Source organism: Phyllobates terribilis, unplaced genomic scaffold (assembly GCF_046119375.1).
Source record: "Phyllobates terribilis strain yellow unplaced genomic scaffold, ASM4611937v1 Scaffold_1__5_contigs__length_1240528914, whole genome shotgun sequence".
Lineage (NCBI taxonomy): Eukaryota > Metazoa > Chordata > Amphibia > Anura > Dendrobatidae > Phyllobates > Phyllobates terribilis.
In genome coordinates, this window is record NW_027362761.1 from 1,018,817,919 (window position 1) to 1,018,843,875 (window position 25,957).

Below are 25,957 nucleotides of genomic sequence, written 5' to 3' on the forward strand. Positions count from 1 at the left end.
CGAGAGGAGGTGAGAGAGAGCGAGAGGAGGTGAGAGAGAGCGAGAGGAGGTGAGAGAGAGCGAGAGGAGGTGAGAGAGAGAGAGGAGGTGAGAGAGGAGGTGAGAGAGAGAGGAGGTGAGAGAGGAGGTGAGAGAGAGAGGAGGTGAGAGAGAGAGGAGGTGAGAGAGAGAGGAGGTGAGAGAGAGGAGGTGAGAGAGAGGAGGTGAGAGAGAGGAGGTGAGAGAGGAGGTGAGAGAGAGGAGGTGAGAGAGAGACAAGAGGTGAGAGAGAGAGGAGGTGAGCGAGACAGGAGGTGAGAGAGAGCGAGACAGGAGGTGAGAGAGAGCGAGACAGGAGGTGAGAGAGAGCGAGACAGGAGGTGAGAGAGAGCGAGACAGGAGGTGAGAGAGAGCGAGACAGGAGGTGAGAGAGCGAGACAGGAGGTGAGAGAGAGCGAGAGAGGAGGTGAGAGAGCGAGAGGAGGTGAGAGAGCGAGAGGAGGTGAGAGAGCGAGAGGAGGTGAGAGAGCGAGAGGAGGTGAGAGAGCGAGAGGAGGTGAGAGAGAGAGAGACAGAAGGTGAAAGAGAGAGAGACAGAAGGTGAGAGAGAGCGAGAGGAGGTGAGAGAGCGAGAGGAGGTGAGAGAGCGAGAGGAGGTGAGAGAGAGCGAGAGGAGGTGAGAGAGCGAGAGGAGGTGAGAGAGCGAGAGGAGGTGAGAGAGAGCGAGAGGAGGTGAGAGAGAGCGAGAGGAGGTGAGAGAGAGCGAGAGGAGGTGAGAGAGAGCGAGAGGAGGTGAGAGAGAGCGAGAGGAGGTGAGAGAGAGCGAGAGGAGGTGAGAGAGAGCGAGAGGAGGTGAGAGAGAGCGAGAGGAGGTGAGAGAGAGCGAGAGGAGGTGAGAGAGAGAGGAGGTGAGAGAGAGAGGAGGTGAGAGAGAGAGGAGGTGAGAGAGAGAGGAGGTGAGAGAGAGGAGGTGAGAGAGAGAGGAGGTGAGAGAGAGAGGAGGTGAGAGAGGTGAGAGAGAGAGGAGGTGAGAGAGAGAGGAGGTGAGAGAGAGGAGGTGAGAGAGAGAGGAGGTGAGAGAGAGGAGGTGAGAGAGAGGAGGTGAGAGAGAGGAGGTGAGAGAGAGGAGGTGAGAGAGAGGAGGGAGGAGAGAGAGAGGAGGTGAGAGAGAGAGGAGGTGAGAGAGAGAGGAGGTGAGAGAGAGAGGAGGTGAGAGAGAGAGGAGGTGAGAGAGAGAGGAGGAGAGAGAGAGAGGATGAGAGAGAGAGAGGAGGTGAGAGAGAGGAGGTGAGAGAGAGAGGAGGTGAGAGAGAGGAGGTAGAGAGAGAGGAGGTGAGAGAGAGAGGAGGTGAGAGAGAGGAGGTGAGAGAGAGAGGAGGTGAGAGAGAGAGAGGAGGTGAGAGAGAGGAGGTGAGAGAGAGGAGGTGTGAGAGAGAGAGGAGGTGAGAGAGAGGAGGTGAGAGAGAGAGGAGGTGAGAGAGAGAGGAGGTGAGAGAGAGAGGAGGTGAGAGAGAGAGGAGGTGAGAGAGAGGAGGTGAGAGAGAGGAGGTGAGAGAGAGAGGAGGTGAGAGAGAGGAGGTGAGAGAGAGGAGGTGAGAGAGAGGAGGTGAGAGAGAGAGGAGGTGAGAGAGAGAGGAGGTGAGAGAGAGAGGAGGTGAGAGAGAGGAGGTGAGAGAGAGCGAGAGGAGGTGAGAGAGAGCGAGAGGAGGTGAGAGAGAGCGAGAGGAGGTGAGAGAGAGCGAGAGGAGGTGAGAGAGAGCGAGAGGAGGTGAGAGAGAGCGAGAGGAGGTGAGAGAGAGCGAGAGGAGGTGAGAGAGAGCGAGAGGAGGTGAGAGAGAGCGAGAGGAGGTGAGAGAGAGGTGAGAGAGAGAGGAGGTGAGAGAGAGAGGAGGTGAGAGAGAGAGGAGGTGAGAGAGAGAGGAGGTGAGAGAGAGAGGAGGTGAGAGAGAGAGGAGGTGAGAGAGAGGAGGTGAGAGAGAGGAGGTGAGAGAGAGGAGGTGAGAGAGAGGAGGTGAGAGAGAGGAGGTGAGAGAGAGGAGGTGAGAGAGAGAGGAGGTGAGAGAGAGAGGAGGTGAGAGAGAGAGGAGGTGAGAGAGGAGGTGAGAGAGAGAGGAGGTGAGAGAGAGGAGGTGAGAGAGAGAGGAGGTGAGAGAGAGAGGAGGTGAGAGAGAGAGGAGGTGAGAGAGAGAGGAGGTGAGAGAGAGGAGGTGAGAGAGAGGAGGTGAGAGAGAGAGAGAGGAGGAGAGAGAGAGAGAGAGGAGGTGAGAGAGAGGAGAGAGGAGGTGAGAGAGAGGGAGAGAGAGAGGAGGTGAGAGAGAGAGGAGGAGGTGGGAGAGGAGGTGAGAGAGAGGAGGTGAGAGAGAGAGGAGGTGAGAGAGAGGAGGTGAGAGAGAGGAGGTGAGAGAGAGGGAGGTGAGAGAGAGAGGGAGAGGGAGAGGAGAGGTGAGAGAGAGAGGAGGTGAGAGAGAGAGAGGAGGTGAGAGAGAGAGGAGGTGAGAGAGAGAGAGGAGGTGAGAGAGAGAGAGGAGGAGAGAGAGGACAGGAGGAGAGAGAGCGAGAGGAGGTGAGAGAGAGCGAGAGGAGGTGAGAGAGAGCGAGAGGAGGTGAGAGAGAGCGAGAGGAGGTGAGAGAGAGCGAGAGGAGGTGAGAGAGAGCGAGAGGAGGTGAGAGAGAGCGAGAGGAGGTGAGAGAGAGCGAGAGGAGGTGAGAGAGAGCGAGAGGAGGTGAGAGAGAGCGAGAGGAGGTGAGAGAGAGCGAGAGGAGGTGAGAGAGCGAGAGGAGGTGAGAGCGAGAGGAGGTGAGAGAGAGCGAGAGGAGGTGAGAGAGAGCGAGAGGAGGTGAGAGAGAGCGAGAGGAGGTGAGAGAGAGCGAGAGGAGGTGAGAGAGAGCGAGAGGAGGTGAGAGAGAGAGAGGAGGTGAGAGAGGAGGTGAGAGAGAGAGGAGGTGAGAGAGGAGGTGAGAGAGAGAGGAGGTGAGAGAGAGAGGAGGTGAGAGAGAGGAGGTGAGAGAGAGGAGGTGAGAGAGAGGAGGTGAGAGAGGAGGTGAGAGAGAGGAGGTGAGAGAGACAGGAGGTGAGAAAGAGAGAGAGGAGGGAAGAGAGAGACAGGAGGTGAGAAAGAGAGAGAGGAGGGAAGAGAGAGAGGAGAGAGAGACAGGAGGTGAGAGAGAGAGACAGGAGGTGAGAGAGAGAGACAGGAGGTGAGAGAGAGAGACAGGAGGTGAGAGAGAGAGACAGGAGGTGAGAGAGAGAGACAGGAGGTGAGAGAGAGACAGGAGGTGAGAGAGAGACAGGAGGTGAGAGAGAGACAGGAGGTGAGAGAGACAGGAGGTGAGAGAGAGACAGGAGGTGAGAGAGAGCGAGAGGAGGTGAGAGAGAGCGAGAGGAGGTGAGAGAGAGCGAGAGGAGGTGAGAGAGAGCGAGAGGAGGTGAGAGAGAGCGAGAGGAGGTGAGAGAGAGCGAGAGGAGGTGAGAGAGAGACAGGAGGTGAGAGAGAGAGACAGGAGGTGAGAGAGAGAGACAGGAGGTGAGAGAGAGAGACAGGAGGTGAGAGAGAGAGACAGGAGGTGAGAGAGAGAGACAGGAGGGAGAGGATGTGATGAATATCATGATCGGTCGAGAAGAGAAAAGATCATTTAAGAATGCACTAAAAGTGTTTAAGGTGTTAAATTTTCCTGTGGGAGGGAGACCTCAGCCTGCCATCCGCCGTCTCGCTCGCAGAGGAGGAGATGAAGCCTAGTTATTTTAATTATTTTTATGTAAAGAAGGGAGAATTATCTAGCACTGTAACAGGAGTGTCTGACTGTTTTGTGCTACAAAATGCAGCTGATGGGAAAAAATGCTGCGCTGGGTTTATTGAAAGAAGGGAAAAGTTAAGTACAGAAACTTAAACGGTTAACTAAAACATGAAAGCTACCAGATAAGGGCCGGTTAATTATGAAGAAGAAAAAGGGCAAGTTAGAAGATAAAGGATTGTTACAAATAGCTTTGGCTTGGTACGGAACAGCAGAGAATTTGTGAAAAAAAAAGGGTGAATGGAGGAAGAAAATGCAGACAATAAGGGAAAGACGCTATGTTATGTGTATTACAAAGATACTGCTCTCCGATAATGGCGGCGTAATGAATTGTTGGGAATGTTCTAATTGTGGCCAGCAGAATCCATTGTAGGCAGATTATTGTGTTGCATGTCACGCACCCCGTCCAGGAGCCCATCCCTCGCTACTACCCAAGCCACTCCTAGTGCCCCATCCTCATCTGTTATACCTATGTCCGCCCAAAGTTCCAACCCTTCCTGCAGCGGCCATGTTGCTACACCCATTGCATCACCACCGGCCTCTGACCAGATGTCCCTTTGGTGGCGGCTATCTTGGCGCACCCCTCCTGTAGTGTGCTTCCTTCTGGTGGCGGCCATCTTGGCACACCCGGAATACAGGCAGCAATACACACTACACCCGGAATTTGTATGAGGAAGATCATCATGATCAGTGTGTGACAGAGCATTAGACGCCAATACGTATGAGAGTGGGGTTAACTTCAGTCAAGCCCTTAAAATATGGGCTCAGGATAAGTTGGCTGATCAATCCACTACCCTCAACAGCACATATTTATGTCCACTTTGACATTAGGGTTAGGGCTAAAATATGGTGATGTAAACTAATTCTCTAGATGGTCATATATCCTTAAGTTTCTAATAGATGCACATACACGTTGTCTGGTTTACAGTAATTGATTTAGCAAAGGTTTTTTTTTTTGTTTTTTTGTTTAGCATTCCACTACACAAAGACTGTCAGTTTCTGTTTGCATTTACATATCAGGGCAGGCAACTGACTTGGACAGTGATGCCGCAGGGTGCGTAGAATAGCCCTAATCAGTTTGCAAAGAACATGTCTAGCTGTCTGGTGCGCAGAATAGCCCTAATCAGTTTGCAAAGAACATGTCTAGCTGTCTGCTGCCGTGGCAGCTGGACAACTCTGAGGTAGTACTTTTACAATACGTGGATGATCTTCTTTTGTGTGCCCCCACGGAGCAAATGTCCATCACGGCCAGTGTTAGCCTCCTCAAGCATCTAGCAGAACTGAATTGTCGAGTCTCAGCCTCGAAACTTCAGTTTTGCCTTGGTCAAGTGGTCTTCTTAGGCCACTGCCTTACTCAGGGTGCCAGACATCTCAAAGAAGAAAGAAAGACTGCCATCTACCTAATACCATTCCCAAAAGATCCCATAGAGCCGCAACGGTTCCTCGGACTATGTACCTATTGCAGACAATGGATCCCAGACGCCTCACGTCTGATGCAGCCCCTATATGATGCATTAAAAGAAATACACTCTGGCTGATGTAAACAACAAGGACCACCAAGAACTGCTGCAACAAGCCTTTGAGCAACTAAAGTTAAGGATAATGACAGCCCCTGCCCTTGGAAACCCAGACTATGCTCAACCTTTCCATTTGTATGTCTCGGAGACAGGAGGACATGCAGCCGGGGTACTCACGCAGAGACACTGTACAAAGCAGCGCCCAGTCGGTTATTACTCAGCGCATCTGGACCCGGTAGCCAGGGCCTTCCCCAGCTGTCTACGAGCAGTTCACGCCACACAGCAGTTACTTGAGAAGAAGGCGGACATCATCCTTGGACATGGGACTCACATTTATGTCCCACACGATATTGCGGCTGTTCTGGCTTTACAGCAACCTAAACATCTGTCCACACAGAGACATAATCTGAAGTTGTTTGCCGGTATGGAGTCCCAGAAGTTATCGAAAGTGATCAAGGACCAGCCTTTCCCTCATGCGTATATCAAGAAATACTTACCATGATCAGATCAACAGTGACGTTACATACTCCTTACCATCCACAGTCAAGTGGCAAGGTGGAGAGATTGAATGGCACACTGAAAAGGCAATTAACCAAAATGATGCAGGAGACTACGGCCCAGTGGCCTGAGCTCCTTCCCATTGCACTGTATCACATACACACCACCCCCATAGGGAAACACAAACTGTCACCCTATGAGATACTATTTGAGTCACAACCAGCCATAGCTAGATTTACCCCACAACAATTATCAGAAGAAACAGATTATGTTGGGCAATATGTGATTCAGCTTGCCAAAGCACTAACTAACACCCATGCGTTAATATCATCTTCTATTCCAGATCCAGCTGCTGCAAAAGGTTGTCATACCCCCAAGCCTGGAGATTATGTGTATGTGAAGAGGCATGTTCGGAAACACGGACTAGAACCATTTTATGACGGACCATACCAAGTGCTCCTGATGACGCCAACAGCAGTAAAACATGAATTTTCTGAATATAAGCCTAGTGATCCAACATGTGGCAATCCGGATGTTGGATATTGTAGCCCCTGGGACAAATGTCTTCATGGTGTATGTTATCAAATAACACAGTTTTTATCGATTTGATACATAAATTAGTATTACAGCACTCTGTTTTATGGGACCTGCCATCAGACACATATTGGGTCTGTGGGAATAATGCATACAAATGGCTCCCAGTCGTAGTAGGGGGGACTTGTACGTTGGTCCAGCTAACTCCAGTCACTTATCTTATTCCCCATAGTAGAGCAGATTTGAGAGCCATCCCTCTCCATACCATCTATAAACGTGCTAAGGACAACACCCCACGCCCATCAGGAAGACCTCATTTAGTATAAATGAGTATACCCAATAAGATAGCCAGTACTGTCTTCCTCTACCCTATGGTTACACAAATGTGGGACAAATTAGTGGAAGTCACTGATTACTTAGATGACCAGATTTGGAGTGTATTGGAAGTAATTAATACTACTGTTGCAGTGCAGAATCATCTTATTATAGTGGCCAATCAAAATACTTTAGTGCTGGACTATTTGACAGCAGTTCAAGGAGGGATGTGTCAGGTTATAGGCCCAGCCTGTTGTCACTATATTGACCCCGACTCTACCATACGGTTAAAGACTAAAATAGAAGACATTAGGAAACTCAGGGAAGAACCACTCTCCATAATCTTTGAAAATTCTTGGAGAACAGGAGAAGTCCCAGAAGACTGGAGAAGAGCAAATGTTGTTCCTATCTTCAAAAAGGGGAAGAAGGTGGACCCAGGGAACTATAGGCCGGTGAGTCTGACTTCTATACCAGGAAAGATCTTTGAACTAATTATTAAACAACATGTATGTAAGTACATGGATAAGAATGAAGTGATTAACCAGAGTCAGCATGGGTTTGTAACTAACAAATCATGTCAGACTAACTTAATTTCCTTCTATGACAGAATCACTGACTGGGTGGATCAGGGAAATGCTGTAGATATAGTATATCTTGACTTCAGCAAAGCATTTGACAAAGTATCTCACACCATCCTTATTGAAAAAATGACCAAGTATGCAATGGACCAGGCAACTGTTAGGTGGATTCATAACTGGCTTAGTGATCGGACTCAAAGGGTGGTTGTAAATGGCTTCACATCCAGCTGGATGAATGTCTCAAGTGGGGTACCACAGGGCTCCGTCCTGGGACCTGTATTGTTCAACATCTTTATCAATGATTTAGATGAAGGAATTGAGGGTAAACTGATTAAATTTGCTGATGACACAAAGCTAGGAGGGATAGCTAATACTAGAGAAGAGAGAGAGAGGATTCAAAAAGACCTAAATAAACTGGAGCAGTGGGCAGCAACCAACAGAATGGTTTTTAACAGGGAAAAATGCAAAGTACTACATCTGGGCAATAAAAATGAAAAAAGCATATACAGAATGGGAGGAATAGAGCTAAGCAACAGTACATGTGAAAAAGACTTAGGTATACTAATAGATCATAGACTGAACATGAGTCAACAGTGTGATGCAGCAGCAAAAAAGGCAAATACAATTCTGGGATGTATTAACAGAAGCATACAGTCTAGATCACGTGAAGTCATTATCGGTCTTTACTCCTCTTTGGTCAGACCTCATCTGGAATACTGTGTACAGTTTTGGGCACCACATTTTAAAAAAGACATAGACAAACTGGAGCAAGTTCAGAGAAGAGCGACCAGAATGGTGACTGGTCTGCAAACCATGTCCTATGAGGAACGGTTGCAGGATTTGGGAATGTTTAGCTTGCAAAAAAGAAGACTGAGAGGAGACTTAATAGCTGTCTACAAATATGTCAAGGGCTGTCACATTGTAGAAGGATCATCTTTATTCTCATTTGCACAAGGAAAGACTAGAAGCAATGGGATGAAACTAAATGGGAGGAGACACAGATTAGATATTAGAAAAAACTTTTTGACAGTTAGGGTGATTAATGAGTGGAACAGGCTGCCACGAGAGGTGGTGAGTTCCCCTTCAATGGACGTCTTCAAACAGAGGCTGGACAGACAGGAGATAATCTGGTGAATCCTGCTTTGAGCAGGGGGTTGGACCAGATGACCCAGGAGGTCCCTTCCAACTCTACCATTCTATGATTCTATGATATAATAAACATAATGAATTGACCAAAGACAGTTGGTGGTCTGGTACGTTCTCCTTTTTAAATCCTGCTAATTGGTTTAAAGGGATTGGTGGATGGATTGCTGTAATATTACAAGGAGTGTTGCATATTGTTGCTTGCTTGTTAATATATGTTTTACTAAAACTAGTCTTTTATTGTATCCCATTTTGCATGAGGAAAACCTGCCAGTCATCAGAGAGCAAGGAGAACGCTGTTAACCGACATCCAGTGCTACTATACACCGACCTCCCAGATGTAACCAGCATTGAGGACCTGGACAACAAGGGAATGATGACCTTTACCCGCATGCCCCAACCAACCTCACGTCTGAAGATCAGAGCTTTATGATTATATCAACGGACAAGGGGGGATGGACATGCCGCGACAGCCTCAATTGGTAACAAGGGCACTAATTGGGTGAAGACCAATGTCCCTCAGGCTCAAAGCATGACCCTGGGAAAGCACCTCTATTGTTGATAATAACATAATTTTTAGGGGGGAAAGTAAAGGACATATTGATACTCATGCTAGAGCAACTACATTTTGTCTGCTTGCTTTAACCCCTTAACCCCCGAGGGTGGTTTGCACGTTAATGACCAGGCCAATTTTTACAATTCTGACCACTGTCACTTTATGAGGTAATTACTCTGGAACGCTTCAACGGATCCCCCTGATTCTGAGAATGTTTTTTCGTGACATATTGTACTTCATGATTGTGGTAAAATTTCTTCAATATCACTTGCGTTTATTTGTGAAAAAAATGGAAATTTGGCGAAAATTTTTAAAATTTTGCAATTTTCAAACTTTGAATTTTTATGCCCTTAAATCAGAGAGATATGTCACACAAAATAGTTAATAAATAACATTTCCCACATGTCTACTTTACATCAGCACAATTTTGGAACCAAAATTTTTTTTTGTTAGGGAGCTAAAAGGGTTAAAAATTGACCAGCGATTTCTCATTTTTCCAACAAAATTTACAAAACCATTTTTTTTAGGGACCACATCACATTTGAAGTCACTTTGAGAGGTCTTTATGACAGAAAATACCCAAAAGTGACACCATTCTAAAAACTGCACCCCTCAAGGTGCTCAAAACCACATTCAAGAACTTTATTAACCCTTCAGGTGCTTCACAGGAATTTTTGGAATGTGGAAGAAAAAAATGAACATTTAACTTTTTTCACAAAAATGTTACTTTAGACCCAATTTTTTTTATTTTCACAGGGGTAACAAGAAAAAATGGACCCCAAAATTTGTTGTGCAATTTCCACTGGGCACGCAGATACCCCATATGTGGGGAAAAAACACTGTTTGGGCGCACGGGAGGACTCGGAAGGGAAGGAGCGCCATTTGACTTTTTGATTGTAAAATTTGCTTGAATAATTAGCGGACGCCATGTTGCGTTTGGAAAGCCCCTGATGTGCCTAAACATTGGAGCTCCCCCACAAGTGACCCCATTTTGGAAACTAGACCCCCCAAGGCACCTATCTAGATGCATAGTGAGCACTTGGAACCCCCAGGTGCTTCACAAATTGATTCGTAAAAATGAAAAAGTGTTTTTTTTTCACTTTTTCATTTTTACAAATCAATTTGTGAAGCACCTAGGGGTTCCAAGTGCTCACTATGCATCTAGATAGGTGCCTTGGGGGGTCTAGTTTCCAAAATGGGGTCACTTGTGGGGGAGCTCCAATGTTTGGGCACACAGGGACTCTCCGAATGCAACATGGTGTCCGCTAACAATTTGAGCCGATTTTCCATTCAATTTGTTAGCGGACACCATGTCGCGTTTGGAGAGCCCCTGATGTGCCTAAACAGTGGAGGTACCCCACAAGTGACCCCATTTTGGAAACTATACCCCTCAAGGATTTTATTAAGGTGTATAGTGAACATTTTGAACCCAGAGGTACGACACAGAATTTGATAACATTAGGTCATCATATTGAATAAGTTGTCATTAGTCTTGAGCGCAAGTGCTCGCTACTTGAGTTTGCATCGGGTACTCAGGTATGCACCATGTACTGCGTGTGCTCGAGTGACATGCTCGAGTCCCTGCCCCGCATGTTTCACGGTTATTAGACACCCCAAAAAAAACATGCGGGGATTGCTCGTGCATGGCAGGCAATCCCCGCAAAGTTTTTTTGGCCGCGAAGCATATGGGGCAGAGACTCGAGCATGTCACTCAAATACCCACGATACTCAATGCATACCCGAGCACCCGATGCAAACTCAATTAGCGAGCACTTGCGCTCAACACTAGTCGCCATATCGTCATCTTTTTCTCTTACTTTTGAAAAAAATCCCAACCCCATCACAACCCTAACCCCAAACCCAGCCCTAACCCTAACCCTAGCCCAACCCTAACCCGAGAGTTTATTTTTTACGCCGTTCCTCGTGCGGTATAAGTGATTAGACGACTTTATTCTTCGGGTCGGTGCGATTACAGGGATACCAGAATCATATGGGGTTTTTATGACTGACAGCTGTCACACACTAAAAGACACATTTTTTGTAAAATCTAGTTTTTGCATCGCCATATTTTGAGAGCTATAATTTTTCCAGATTTTGGCAGACAGTCATGTGACGGCTTGTTTTTTGTGGGATGAGTGGACGTTGTTATTGGTGCCATTTTCAGGCACGTGACATTTTTTGATCGCTTTCTATTCCGATTTTTGGGAGGCAGAATAAACAAAAACCAACAATTCAGGAATTGTTTTTTTTTTTTATTCTGTTCCGCGTGTGGTAAAATTGATAAGGCAGCTTTATTCTTCGGGTCAGTACGTTTACAGCGGTGCCACATTTATATAGTTTTTCTATGTTTTGGCGCTTTTACATAATAAAAGCAATTTTATAGAAAAAAATATTTTTTAGCATAGCTTTATTCTGAGAGCTATAACTTTTTTATTTTTCGGCTGAGGGAGCTGTATGGCAGCTTATTTTTTGCGGGACGAGATGACGTTTTCAGTGGTGCCATTTTTATTTATATTCGTCTTTTTGATCGCGTGTTATTCCATTTTTTGTTTGGCGGTATGATGATAAAGCATTGTTTTTTACCGTGTTCACTGAAAGGGTTAACTAGTGGGACAGTTTTAGGCTGTGTTCACACGATGCGTATTTCATGCGTTTCCGCGGCGTTTTTGCAGTTGCGTAAACGCCGCGGAAACGCATGAAAAACGCATGGTAGAAGGGAAGCAATGTTCCCCAATGGAAATCCGCATGTGCTGTGCCCATGATGCGGATTTTTCCGCAGCGTTAACGCTGCGGTCAAAAATCCGCAGCATGTCAATTAATTTTGCGGAAACGCGGCGATTTCGCCGCCATTGACTTGCATTAGAACGCGCCAATTCCGCAAGACAGCATCTGTACTTGCGTAATTGGTGCGTTCTAATGTGCGGATGGTACCCGGGTGTGGAGGAGAGGAGAGTCTCATCCACACCCAGGTACCATTAAAAAAGCTGTAAAAAGAAGAATAAAATAAAAATAAATGTATTCTTACCTTCTGTCGGCCCGCGCAGCGCTCCCGCTTGGTTCCCGGCACTTTGCAGTGAGTTGTAGGACCTGCGGTGACGTCAGAGTCATGTGACGGGTCACGTGACGCTGACGTCGGCAGGTCTTTCAATTCAAAGTTGCCGGCAGCCGGGAGAACAGATTGAGCAGGACAGCGCGGGCCATCGGAGGTAAGTATATACACGCTCTCGGTTCACACTGTATAAATCCATGCTGTTTGCATGGATTTATATAGTGTGACCTAGTTATGAAGCACTTTCCAGGTGATGCTAACATCGCCTGGAAAGCGCTTGTCAATCTGCATGCGGAAACGCATGTGAATCTGCATGTGGATCCGCATGTATTCTGCAGGAAAAACGCATGCACAATCTGCATGCGTTTTTTCTGCCAGGGAGATGCAGAAATGATGCAGAAATTTTCTGCTTCATTTCTGCATCGTGTGCACATACCCTTATAGGTCAGGCTGCTCCGGACGCGGCGATACCAAATGTGTGTACTTTTATTGTTTTTTTTTATAATAATATTTATTGATGGGTACATTATATTTTTATTTTTGGTGGATTATTTTTATATATATATATATATATATATATATATATATATATATATATATATATATATATATATATATATATATATATATATATATATATATATATATATATATATATATATATACACAATTTTTTTAAAAATTTTTTTTCACTTTCTGACAGTTTTTACACTTTTTTACTCTGTCCCACTCTGGGACTTTCACTTTTTTTATTCTGATCACCTGCATGGCACAGGAATGCAGCACCATCTCTGTTCCATGCAGGCTGTCAGCGCTGGACAGGGAGAAGATAGTTTGGAGATGCACTGCGCATGTCCAAACAATCTTCCTGTTGTCTGGTGACCCAGATGTTGTCATGACGACATCGGGTCGTCATGGCAACATCCTGGAAGCCACGGCAGACAGCGCTGGAGACCGGAAGAGGAGGTGCGTATCTGCGATCACCTCCCCTTGCCACCGCAATGCTGCGATCGACTTCGATGTTACCGCTCACTTTAGCAGGCTCGTAACCATGATAAACAACGGGTTACTAGGTGCGCGTGTGCCCCTAGTAACCCGATGTTTACCATGGTTACCAGCCTGATCGCTGCTCCCGCTGGTCACACACAGCGATGTGTGCTGACCAGCGGGAGGGCAACGACCAAAAAATGGTCCAGGACATTCTGCAGCGATCAGCGACCTCACAGCAGGGGCCTGATCGCTGCAAAGTGTCACACATAGCGACATCGCTGATGAGGTCGCTGTTGCGTCACCAAAACCGTGACACAGCAGCGATCTCGCTATGTGAGACGGGGGCTTAATTGTTTACTGCTCGTTGCTCGTTCCCAATCACCAGTCTATCAGCAGTGGCCGGTGGTCTCCTAGATAAAGCACTTCCAAGCTCTTTTCTATAGAGCCTGTAAGTACTGCTTTAACAGTGGCTGGATTAGACCAGGTTCAGTGCCCCTGCACTCCTCCGATGCTGCAAGGTAAAGCTGCCTCTGCTTGCAGGATTGGAAAGTGCATAGTTCAGTCCAGCGGCACAACCATGCTGCTGGTCAATCAGGCGTGCACTGCCCACCTGGCAAGCTGGAAGCCAAGAGGCTGGGGAGAAGTGCGCTCCTGAAAGAACATGAGACAAACCTATTAAAATGCATGCAGGTTTTGAGGGTAGTTAGCACTTAAGGTGATTGTTCACTTTTATACACGTGTCAGGAATGGGCGGTGGGGTTTTGATGGCTATGGTGTTGGAGTGCCCATTCACTTCTAGAATGAAGTAGTTTTTTTTTTGTGTTTTTCTGAGATTTCCAAATTCCCACATGAATTTTCAGTGGATAGAAGAGTATAGGGGGCTGCTTTATTCCAGCAATCAGTGGGGGTCCCAGCACATGGAGTGTTTTACTGACAACTTCTAATATGCATCAATTTTATACTTAAACCTTTAATGTATGTTTGTGAATAGAATAAATGTATGTTTCCTATATTTCTACTCCCTACAATATACAATACTTTATATTTTTCATACAGTAGCAAACAGTACATTCCTACATTGCAACAGATATAACCTGGCTCTCCAGCGTGCACTCCTCAGCATTTCTGAAAGAACATTGCTGATGCGTGACAGCTGTAAGTTATGTCACTGTTCACAGGCAGTGGGAAGAATAGAGGAGAACAAACCTGATCTACATCTCCTTGACGGCAGTTCTGCCACTTGGTGCCACTGTTCCTCTTTGAAATCATAGCACTCCACACTGCGGATGGCCTTGGGAGCCTGGCCACCAACCACAACCATTAACTGCAGGGAAAGAATGAAATGCAATTAGAAACTTCTCGGGTTTTCACATGGTAACATAACTGCAGAGGACTGAGCTATACAAATCTAAAATTACATACTTTAACAAGCAATTCTTCATATTCATTATCATACATATTCTGACATGCTAAATATTTTTTCTATCTAAGCAACTCTATATACAAAGTCCACCTGCGTTATAGATAGATAAGATACAAAGATTGGACAGTATTCAGTTTGGTTTACTGCATTATCACATCAGCGCCCCCCTGAGGAGACCCATGAAATAGCCTTATTGAGTTCTTATTGACTTTGTTGCTAGTCTATGAAAAAAAAAAAATACAATTTTAGCTGTTCTGTTTAAAGGCACACATTGTATCTGATCTGCAGGCAGCATGAGCAGCAGAAGCTGAACAGATTGGTATATAGCTTTTTTTTATATTTAGTAGAACTTGCTCTTTCTATGCAACAGAGTCATGTGGGCAGTCTTCTTCAGTGATTGACAGCCTTTCTTTGTAGAATTGTGCACACAGCGATAGCTGTCAATCACCCAATATGATTGCCAACTTCACTCCAAAGCATGGATAGAATAGGGATGTAAATGGATGAAATCCTACTCCGCTTATCCTGCTTTGTCCCATGCTGGCTGTATATAGGATGGCATGTGCAGAGCGACAGGGCGGCATGTGCAGAGCGACAGGGCGGCATGTGCAGAGCGACAGGGCGGCATGTGCAGAGCGACAGATTCCCTTTAAAACATTACATATATAATGTTTAATTAACCACACAATACTCAGGTATCGCATAACTGCAAGTACAACACACAACATCCTTATAGTAATGACAAGTGGCATGTAATTATACGCTGGGAACAATATGACCTAATTATTCTCCCACACTGTAGTTACTTATCCCTTTTCCAGCCTAGAATCCCCGCTCTATGTAGGTGTTCTGCACATCACTGCCATTGTTTTAGAAGGTAAGAAATCTGTGAATTACTCCAGTTCTCAGCAGTCTTAAATATAAAGTTCTCTCTTCAGTCTGATACATATTAATAATAATAATAATAATGTTGATGTCTTAAATGAGCAGTGAAGGAAGTGGTAGAAGTAAAGCTGGCACACTTCTAAGTTAATCAGGCAGTGTAACATTGCGTGGCCAGCTATTACAGGAGAATGTGCAGATCAGAGTACAAAGTAATGCAAGTCTCAGTTTTGCTGGATATTATTGCTGAACGGAAGATCATTACACTACTTAACAAAAAGGTTTGGAGGGTCCTTAGCAGGTTTATTTGGAACAACCTATGTCCTGTGGCATGCGCTTGTTTTATGTGCCAGTAAAATCAATGCAGTGATCTTCTTACTTTGCTATGTTAGAAGCACTTTTTGACACTTGAATTGTGGCAACACCAATATTTCTACTGTAACAACTATATTGTGATTAACAAGACAAGTTTACTGGCAGTCTCCCTGCCAAAGAACAGACATACACCTGAGGCCATATCACAGAGAAACAGATCTGTCCAGTGCAGTGCAGGAATCCCACTGGCGTTTACATGTTTGTTCTTTTACCGGTACTATTTTTCCCCCTGTAAAATGAGCTGCATGTGCTGTGTACATGCTGCGGAAATTTCCGCTGCGGAAAAAAAACGCAGCACTACCAATTATTTTGCGGAAGCGCTGCGTTTTCGCCGCCATTGGCTTGCATTGAATTGCTTGGATTCTGCATCACTGCATCTGTAGATGCGGAATCCAAGCGTTTCAATGTGCGGATGGGACCCGGGTACCATAGAAACTGTAAAAAAAAAAAAAAAAAAAAAAAAAAAAAGAAGAATAAAATAAAAAATAAATATATACTTACCTTCTGGTGGCCCGCGGTGCGCTCCTCCTTGCTTGCTGGCAGTTCGCGATGGACTGAAGGACCTGCGCGGACGTCATAGTCATGTGACGTGTCACGCGACGCTGACGTCGGCAGGTCCTTCAGTGTACCGCGATCTGACGGCAGCCGGGACGGTGAAGCAAGACTGCGGGGGCCATCGGAAGGTAAGTATATATTTATTTTTATTTTTTTAAACATTCTTTATGGTCACACTATATAAATCCATGCCGTTTGCATGGATTTATATAGTGTGACCAAGTGGTCAAGCACTTTCCAAGTGATGCTAAAATCACTTGGAAAGCACTTGTCAACCTGCATGCGGAAATGCATGTGAAGAACGCTTCACATCCGCATGTCCCTGGCAGGAAAAACGCATCTACAATACGCATGTGTTTTTTCTGCCAGGGAGATGCAGAAACGCTCAGGGTAGAGACCCAGATTCCAGGGAGGTATCATTTATTAGGCTGTGTGCTGTAGTTTCAATACAATTAGTGTTTTAAGCAGAAGATTATCACTGTGGGACTAGAGGTCTCATACCAGGCAGTCCAGCTAATCTGTGTAGCCCCGCCCCCTCCACTGATTGGCAGTTTCCTGTGTACATTGTCAGCCAGCTGCTAATCAGTGGTGGGGGTGAGGTTATACTCAGCTCAGCATTCTGACCATTGCTACATTAGCAGCAGAGCAAACAGATTCTATCAAAACTACACCAAGCAGCCCAGTAAGAGCCTGATTCCAGCAATGTGGCAATCTGCCCTTACACCATGCTGCTCTCAGATTACACAGCAAAACCTGCTGACAAATTCCCTTTACATACTTAACAATTGCAGTCTTCTCCAATTACAAGTGTTGTTCTGAACCTCTTCTTAACCACTGGACTGGAATTCAGCTCATCAGGCTCACACAGCGGCTCTTGTGTGGATCATGTAGTCATTTTTGCAGTGAGGTTTACAACTAACCCGTCAGACGTACACTGAGAAAGCAACTTTCAGTCCACACATAAGACGCTGTGTGAGCAGGCTAGTTTGAATTGTGATCACTTTGTCCAGGATCAGAACGTCACTTTGAACCGGAGAAGACAACAATCAGTATTTAAACATATCCACACTACACTACATACCTAGTAATAAGGGCATACATTTTGTTTCATTTACAAGGTGCAGACTGGTTTAACAAAAATAAAAGTAGTGAGACTCAACCTCATGAGCACCAACAGCTCATCTTCGGCTACTTAACCAGTCCCTGCTGGTCTCACCGTTCTGATCTCAGCTCAAAACTCCAGAAATAACAGGAAATGTCCACTAAGCCAATCACTGGCAAGCCAAATCAGTGATTGGCTGAGCATCTCCTTCAAAATGGGCGCCAGCAGGGACTGGAGTAAGTAGCAGAAAAGGAGTGTCTTTTCAAAAGGTAAAGGGTGCGAGCACACACTGCAACTAGCCGTGCATCCAAAGCTCCGTCCACTCAAAGCAAGCCAAATGCAGCACGATTTTGTTTCACAACCATGAAGCCATTGGCCTGCCACACTGATGCACAAAGTATTGGCCGAGGAAACTCATCCAAAAAGGAGTTTGATTTAGAAACACTTGTGTTAATATGTTATTAGGTCATTTCTATGTTATTGGGTGAATTTTCTTGTTCAGGGCCTATTAGCCAAAATGAGCATTTCGCATCTCTATCATGTACGGTTCTCGACCTTTTTTACATAATGAAATTGTCCAAAAACAGGAAATCCCTTTAACAGACTTCTATTAAAATGTAAGGGTGCATTTGGACTGGTTGAATCTTTCTGTTGGCTTGTTTAAACAGAATGCCAATCACTCCGAGAAAGAGAAAACTGCTCGTTCGTCAGGTGAAATGATTTGTAAGTTTTCTTAAAAATTATCGTTCTTGCAGCAAGTCCTGTGTAAACAGCACATATGCTGCCAAGGCCAATGATCATGTAGGTGCACAAAGTAAAAAAAGGAAAGAGAAAAGCAATGCTGCAACAACGTGCACACCAGTACCGAATATACCATTTATTGAACATTTGTAATCAACACTCCATAATTAAAACAATCTACTCTGCAAAACTGACACGAGAAAGTTATTCTCAATTAGAATTATTATATTATATATATATATATTGATACAATAGGTAAAATAGCCAAACAAAAAACCTTAGACAATCCTAAATCAAGTAATGTGTGGATGTATACAGCTAGTGAAATGAGTATTGAACAAGTCACTAATTTTCTAAGTAAATACATTTCCAAATGTGCTATTGACATGAAAATCTCACCAGATGTCGGTAACAACCCATCCAATCCACACAAATCAAACCACAGATTGTCCATCAATTAATTTAAGTTATGTGTAATAATGAGAAATGACACAGGGATAAAAGTATTGAACACATGAAGAGAGGTGCAAAAAAACATGGAGAAAGTCATAACACCAGCTGAAATCTATCAGTAATTAGAAAGAAATTATGCCACTTAGTGAAAAATATCAGCTGGTTGAACTGATGGCCTATAAAAAGGTGTCTCATTACCAAGGTGGCACACAAGATACATCTCATGATAGGTAAAACCAGTGAGTGGTCTAAAGACCTTTGAAACCTTATTGTTGCAAAACATACTGATGGCATTGGTTATAGAAGAATTTCTAAACTACTGAAGGATCCAGTGAGCACTGTTGGGGACATAATCCAGGAGTGGAAAGAACATTAATTCACCACAAACCGGCCATGACCAGGTGCTCCCTGCAAGATTTCAGACAGAGGAGTGAAAACATTTATCAGAAGAGTTGTCCAAGAGCCAAGGACCACCTGTGGAAAACTACTGAAAGACCTGGAATCATCAGGTACAATTGTTTCAAAGAAAACAATAAGTAATGTACTCAACCTCCGTGGCCTGTATGCATGCTCTCCACACAAGTCTCCACTGCTGAACAAAAAGTATATTCCAGCACGTTTACAGTTTGCTCAACAACATTTAGACAAGCCTGTAAAATACTGGGAGAATATAGTCTGGTCATATGAGACCAAAATTGAACTCTTTGGATGCCATAATACACAGCATGTTTGGAGGCCAAAAGGCACTGCATATCACCGCAAAAATAACATACCAACAGTGAAGTTTGGAGGTTGGAACATCATGGTGTTGGGGCTGTTTTTCAGCATACGGCACTGGCAAACTTCATATACTTGAAGCATGAATTAACAAATGTACCGACACATTCTTAATAAAAATCTGCTGCCATCTACTAGGATGATGAAAGTGAAACGAGAGTGCAGATTTAAGCAAGACAGTGATCCCAAACACACGGCCAAAGAAACACTCAACTGGTTTCAGAGAAAGAAAATAAAGCTGTTAGAATGGTCCAGCCAATCACCTGACGTGAATCCAATAAAAAAATTTATGGAAGGAACAAAAGCTCAAACTTCATAGAAGGAGCCCACAAAACCTTCAGAATTTGAAGAGTGTGTGGAAAAATGGGCCAAAATCACACCTGAGCAATGCATGCAACTAGTTTCTCCGTACAGGAGGTGTCTTGAAGCTGTCATCACCAACAAAGGCTTTTGTAGGAAGTATTAAATACGTTTCAGTAAGCGTGTTCAATACTTTTCCCTGTGTCATTTCTAATTATTACACAATTTATGGACATCTATGGTTTGACTTCTTTGACTGTGTGGATTGGATGGGTGGTTACTGACATCTGGAGAAAGTTTCATGTCAATAGCACTTATAGAAATATACTGCGTTTCTTGGATTATAAGACGTACTCAAGCCCCCCCCCCCCCCAAGGAAAAAGGGGGCGCGTCTTATAATGCAGAGGTACGGTATTTTACCTGGGGGGCGTCATGGGTGGAGCAGGGTCACAGATACAGGAGGTTGGCGGTGGCTGTAGCAGGAGTTGGGCAATGCTGTGTGTCCCATCCTCTCAATAAGGTCGCTGAATTGGGCGGTGATGGTCGCTGCAGGAGTAGGGCGATGCAGCAGGCCCCATCCTCTCAAAGGAATTTGGCAGTGAGCGGAGGGTTCCCTCTCCCGTACATAGCCCTGCGGTGCACTTAGGGAAAATGGCCGCCAGAGCATGCATAGATTGAGATCTCGGGAGAAGAGATCTCAATCTGCGCATGCTCCGGCGGACATTTTCCCTAAGCCGGGCTATGTACGGGAGAGAGAACATCCGCTCACCGCCGAATTCTTTTGAGAGGACGGAGCCCGCAGCATCGCCCCACCCCTGCCGCCACAACCACCGCCCAAGTCATCCTGAATCAGGGACCCCGCTGAGAGGACGGGGCCTGCAGCATCGCCCAACTCCTGCAGAAGCCGCCAACCTCCTGTATCTGTGACCCTGGCTCCTCTGACCCCTGCTCCACCACTGCCGCCCCCCCCCCCCTCCTCAGGTTAAACAGATTATAAGGCGCACTATTTTATTTAAGAAAACATTTTTTCCTATCTTGCACCCCAAAATTTTGGGTGCGTCTTATAATCCGCAAAATACGGTATTGGTGACGTGCTCAATACTTATTTTACCTGCTGTATACACACACAGACGTGCGAGTGTTTTGTGCAAATAAGCTAAAAACTGCAATTATTACAAATATACATCTAACTGATCAAGGCAAACGGGTATAACAAAAAGTAATACAAAACAGCATATATACTGTATATATTTGACAAATGGGCTAAGTATAATACTGAACAGGGTATTAATGCCCAGCTGTCAATCACAGCAAAAAGAAATGAAAAAAATATTAATGTTCTAAACCCATAATATGAAATCCAAATAACTGGAGAACAGAGTAAGAGATGTCAGTGAAGGAACCCCATGCGTATTGCAGGTCAAGGCAGCGTCATTAGGGAAGAGTACAGGGAGTAGGAGACAATACTCATATATATATATAGCATGTAGTTAAAATAAAATGAATTACCAGTAGGAAAACTCTATGCAAAATCCAGGTAATACCAGCTGTGTACTGGTGAATGGTTACTGTGTGCACATTCAAAACAATTGCGCAGGCGCACATGATCCCAAAGAATACGTCATAATTAGGCGTTTATTGGCAAAGTCACATGCCAGTAGTGCACAGTGCGCGTGAGTGAAAGTGCAAGGAATGATCGTATTAATTGTTCTGTGCACATGAAAGTACGGTTGATGTGTGTAAAACAGGGTGTTAAACCGACGATTGCCAGTTATTTAACAGCAGCAGGTTATGCAATGTAAACGCACTATTGAGATGTGCATCCACTTTACAGTTCAATTTCACCAAAATCACTAAAACAAAAGGTCATTCAATACAAGTACAGTGCAACGTCAAGACCACAGTATGCAAAGAAAAAGCTACAATATTACTTTATTCATTATCTTTCCTTGTAAGAAAAATCTTTATGCATTGTCCAGAAGAAGAAATTGTTTTGATGTCCACTGATATCAATAGAAATAAAGATGCAAATGACAAATTCATTTGTTGGAATCATTTTTAAAAGGTGAGAAAAGAATTTCCACAGATCTCTTTTTAAACAAGTTTATTTAAATCATTAATAGAACACAATTTTCAGAATAATCTTAGAACCTGATAGGTATGGGATAATCAGATGTGTAAAGGCTCCAAGCATTTCCCTAAATGTAGGCGTCATGTGCTGACCTGGGTCGGGAAGTAAAGTGTTGACACTTAGGAACACACAATACATTGTAAATGACTGTCCTATACGGAGGTTACACAGGATCATCTGCAGCTTTGCATAAAGCACTTCTGTAGGGTTAGTCTAATCACCTGAATCATTTCGCTTTCTTGTATCCAGTAAGTCTTTTTTGATAGACGCAAAACACTGAATGTTACTACACTGAAATGCCAGACAGACACAAAATAAAAATGCAGAAACAGAAGAACATCTAAATTGTCTCTTTATTTAGCTTTGGTAAATGCCATGTGGAAAACAGTAGTTTTCTTACAAGTGACTAAAGCAACAAACATACATTAACATTTGCAATTTTTCAAATAATATTATTAAAGTCACAGACGGATCCATGCAAATGCCACATTATGAATGTTATGAAACTTCTCCCATAAAGCTATTAAACTTTACTTTTCCCATTGTTAATAAAAAAAAACGAAAAAAAAAAAACAAGGCCATCATTACGCACACTAGCAAGCCAATTGTGTGATACTTTTCTTCAAGAAGATGGAAGGAGAAAAAAAAGGCAAATAGATCATGCAATATTGAGTTTAAATTTATTTTCAGGATATCTAAACAAGATTAAAAGATGGCCATTTTGAGAAGTAATGATTGTAAAGTTACAACATTAATGTGACAGGACAAAGATTTTGTGTGCTTTCAGCTATCCAGTGTAAGCCATGTATACAGCTGGAACCTCTGAAGAGGAAGAGTAGTCAATGTGCTTCCCAGGTATCGGCGGAATTGGGAAAGTTCTCCTAACCAAGCTGACCACACATGCAGGTATCTGGATTCCACGTTTGGGGCCACAAAATCCATGTGCCCATGACTGGAAAGATCTATATGCTGCTCTTTGAAGGAATCTGTAGAAAACAGAATGGAAAAATAGTTGAAGTGCACACAAGTCAATGAGTAATTTATCCACAAGCACTGAAGGGATGTCGGACGTATGTGTATTAAAGAGGTTTATCTGGGTTTCAGCTAAATTTCAGCGGTCAATCAACGTGACAGCAGATTGCACACTACAAGGATGCTTCCAGTTCGAGCAGGCGGCCATGAGCCAACGAAATTCTCATCGGCTTCTCACAATGTTCTACTGAGAGAAGTGGATCTGCCTGTAGTCAGCCAACTCAATCTGGCAACATATGGGAACCCTGACAGTGTGCACAATGCATATGGTCGGGACGATGCACTGTCTAAAATTTAGCTAATGCCCGTAAGCCCCCCTTTAAAAACGTACAACATGTTTTTACATAAATCAGTACATATAAAAATAAGGCCAAATTACTGTTCTACATCATGTCCTAAACATGAGGTCATCTGGTCTTCCTGCAAAACCAAGTGACACCAGAGTGCAAAGATTACAGCAGCAAGTGTGAGGATAGCAGCACTTTTGATGTATGTTGTCATTAAAAGAGTTTTCTACTGATTCATTTTGATATTCAATAGACTTGCTGAGTTTTACCAATAATTAGCTGTACGCACCGACAGACGCTACAGCTTTGCCTTGCTGCAGCCCCAAGTATTAGTTGACACAACTGCAGAAGTAACATTGTGACTACAGCATGTGAGAGATGCAGCCAATCACTGGGCTCAGCGGTGAGGCCAGGAAAGATGGTCATTAGCTGCAGCGGTCAACGTGCTGTAGTCTTGATGTCAGTACTGCATCTACAGTATGTCAACATAGACCATGGATATGTGGCAGAAAGACAGATCGGGAGCAGCGGCCCATGATTAAAGTTCATTTTATTACTTAAACAGGACCGGTCACATTTGCGGCTTTTTGGCACAGCATGTAAAATTTTTACTTGCAATCCAGCTGGGCGTTTCTCCAGAGTCTTCCTTGGGGGTGTGCGCCATCACTCCTACCTTAGTGTCTGGGACGGAGTGGTGGAAGCGCACGCTGCAGAGAAGACCCTGGTGAAACGCCAAGCAGAAATTTTAAATGCTTTGTGCCAAAGACAACTAACGTGAATATTTCTGCTATAGAGATACATCGCAAAATGGGAAAACAGAGGCAGAATTAGGGAACTAGGGAATTTTTACTAGGTATTTAATATTTTTTTTTTATAGGAAGTGACGGTCTTTTTTAAATCTAAAAAAAAAACATTATGGAAGATTATAATTCTAATGTAAAAGTGATTTCATCACTGCAATCTCTACAACTAATACATGGCCAAACGTATCTAGAACATTATGTCCAACAGGCTTGAGGAACATCTTATTCCCTTACTTTTTTTTTTGTATATGAAATGTTACAACCTCCACATGTGTGAGGCACAAGACTCGCTCTTCTGCATCTACCAGCCTGTGTTCATCCCAGCGAACATCTTTTCACTGTGCTTCACAGCCCCTAACACATTTTTTGTACTCGACCCCCAGCAGGTCATTATTCTGCTGAGGAACAGATTTCTAAACATGCGGTTTTCATAAGACTCCCTGTATGCAAGTTATAGAGAAAAGTCCAGCACCATTTCATATATGTGCAGTGCATAAGTAATTGGGCTTCTGCTTCATATGCTACCAGGATCTGCTGTAGTAATTTACATATGGCACACTACTACATTTTATGCATTGAAGGCTTAGAAGAGGATAACCCTTTACATGCACTGGCACAAAATAGCAGCTTCTTTCCAGTTATTCACCAAGGATAAAAGTCTGCCCAGTGTTTCTTATTACAGCTGTTTTATAGAATGATTTCAAAGAGATGTAGGGGCTGCATACACGGCAAAAAGTAGTAATAAAGTTTTCCAACTGTGGCAATAATTGATAAGGCTGCAGAAATACCATCAACTGTAATTTTCTCTTCTCTCCAGCCAACTAGCCCAGCAAAAAATAAAGGTATAATAAAATATACTCATAAGACAAACTTACTCTGCCTTTTTATTAAGGAACTCCTCCTTTGAAATTTTTGATCTGTATTTTAAGTGGGAAATCAGTAGGATTTCATCTAGACATTCATCCCTGAAGCTTTCCTCTAGAGTAACACATTTGACTTCCCTAGTTATGTATCTTGTAAGGTTGGCCACTTCATGACAACAAACAGATTCTTCTTTAGTGGGCAGAGAGATACAATTTGTACACTGGCACCAACGTGTATGCCCGCTACGATCATGATCTCGATGTGAAAGTCTGGCTGCGCCTTCAGGCCACATTGGGTCATCCTCGAAAAAATGGTCACTGACTGGAAACAAAGCCATCGACATGGATTGCAACCGTTCTAAAAGCTCCTGCAGATACATAAACCACCAAACAACATTAGTTATCACAATGTACACCCCAACATGACTTACTTTTAGGTCACCAAATAATACTTTAGTACAAATCAGAAAATGTTACCAGGATAAACTGCGGACATCTAATCCCATCTCAGAACGCTTGTCTACTGGTCAAGTTTTACAAAAGTGGTTCTAGCTATAGGCAGCCTAAATGAGGCATAGCATGAAATGAGGATTCATGCCACAGAGACTAGCCAGGTAGACAGATAGGTAGCAGCTTTTTAGTCAATCCAGTGTAGATTTAACCTTGTGCACCTAAAGGTTGTGGCATCCTGAGTAGAGATGAGCTGTGTTCGACTAGAACTGTTCACCAATCTCAAATTCGAGCTGTTTTGGGCGGTGTTCGAGTCGTTCGACCAACGCAAACGATTTGCAAAAAATTCGGCTGTTCGAGGTTATGTTCGATAACTGTTCGTGCACCAAAAGCGTAACTGGATTTTTTCACATCATGCAGGGATTGTCTGCCACTCACTGTAATGTCACAGCCATGGTGGTTGTGGCATTACAGTGGTTGCCCAAATCGATGGGAACAGTGCTCACAGTGAAACATGAAAAGCCGGCAATTCAGCAGCGGCATACACCGGTACCCGACAATTTAGAACAGAAAGAATAGAGCATCACACATAGATTAGATAGATGGAAACATGTCAGTCACATATATAAGAAGTACAGTGATAGTGTTGATTACTGTACTTGTCATTTAGTGTTAAAATAAAGGATTTATTAAAAAAAAATAATAATTGGCGTGGGGTTCCCCGTAATTTTAGTCTCTAGCGGAGGTTAAGCAGACGGCTGGAGCAGATGTTTGAAGCCTGGGAAGGGGGTAATACCCACGGAGCTTCCCAGGCTACTAATATCAGCCCCAG

At 44.2% G+C, this 25,957-nt stretch overlaps 1 protein-coding gene across 4 annotated transcripts in view; it reads right to left on the reverse strand.

Moving 5' to 3' along the window:
* KLHL2 (kelch like family member 2) overlaps positions 1 to 25,957 on the reverse strand; it is a 168,125-nt gene that overhangs the window by 25,172 nt on the left and 116,996 nt on the right. For 2 of the 4 annotated variants that reach the window (XM_073644372.1, XM_073644380.1), the window contains 2 exons: positions 24,688 to 25,043; positions 22,026 to 22,676 (listed from right to left, as the gene is read on the reverse strand). In XM_073644372.1, coding sequence (XP_073500473.1) covers positions 22,478 to 22,676; positions 24,688 to 25,043 — 555 coding nt within the window. In that variant the 3' untranslated portion in view covers positions 22,026 to 22,477. Of the gene's footprint in view, positions 1 to 14,157; positions 14,276 to 22,025; positions 22,677 to 24,687; positions 25,044 to 25,957 lie in introns of those variants that run through there. The other 2 variants (XM_073644389.1, XM_073644364.1) reach the window with 1 other exon arrangement.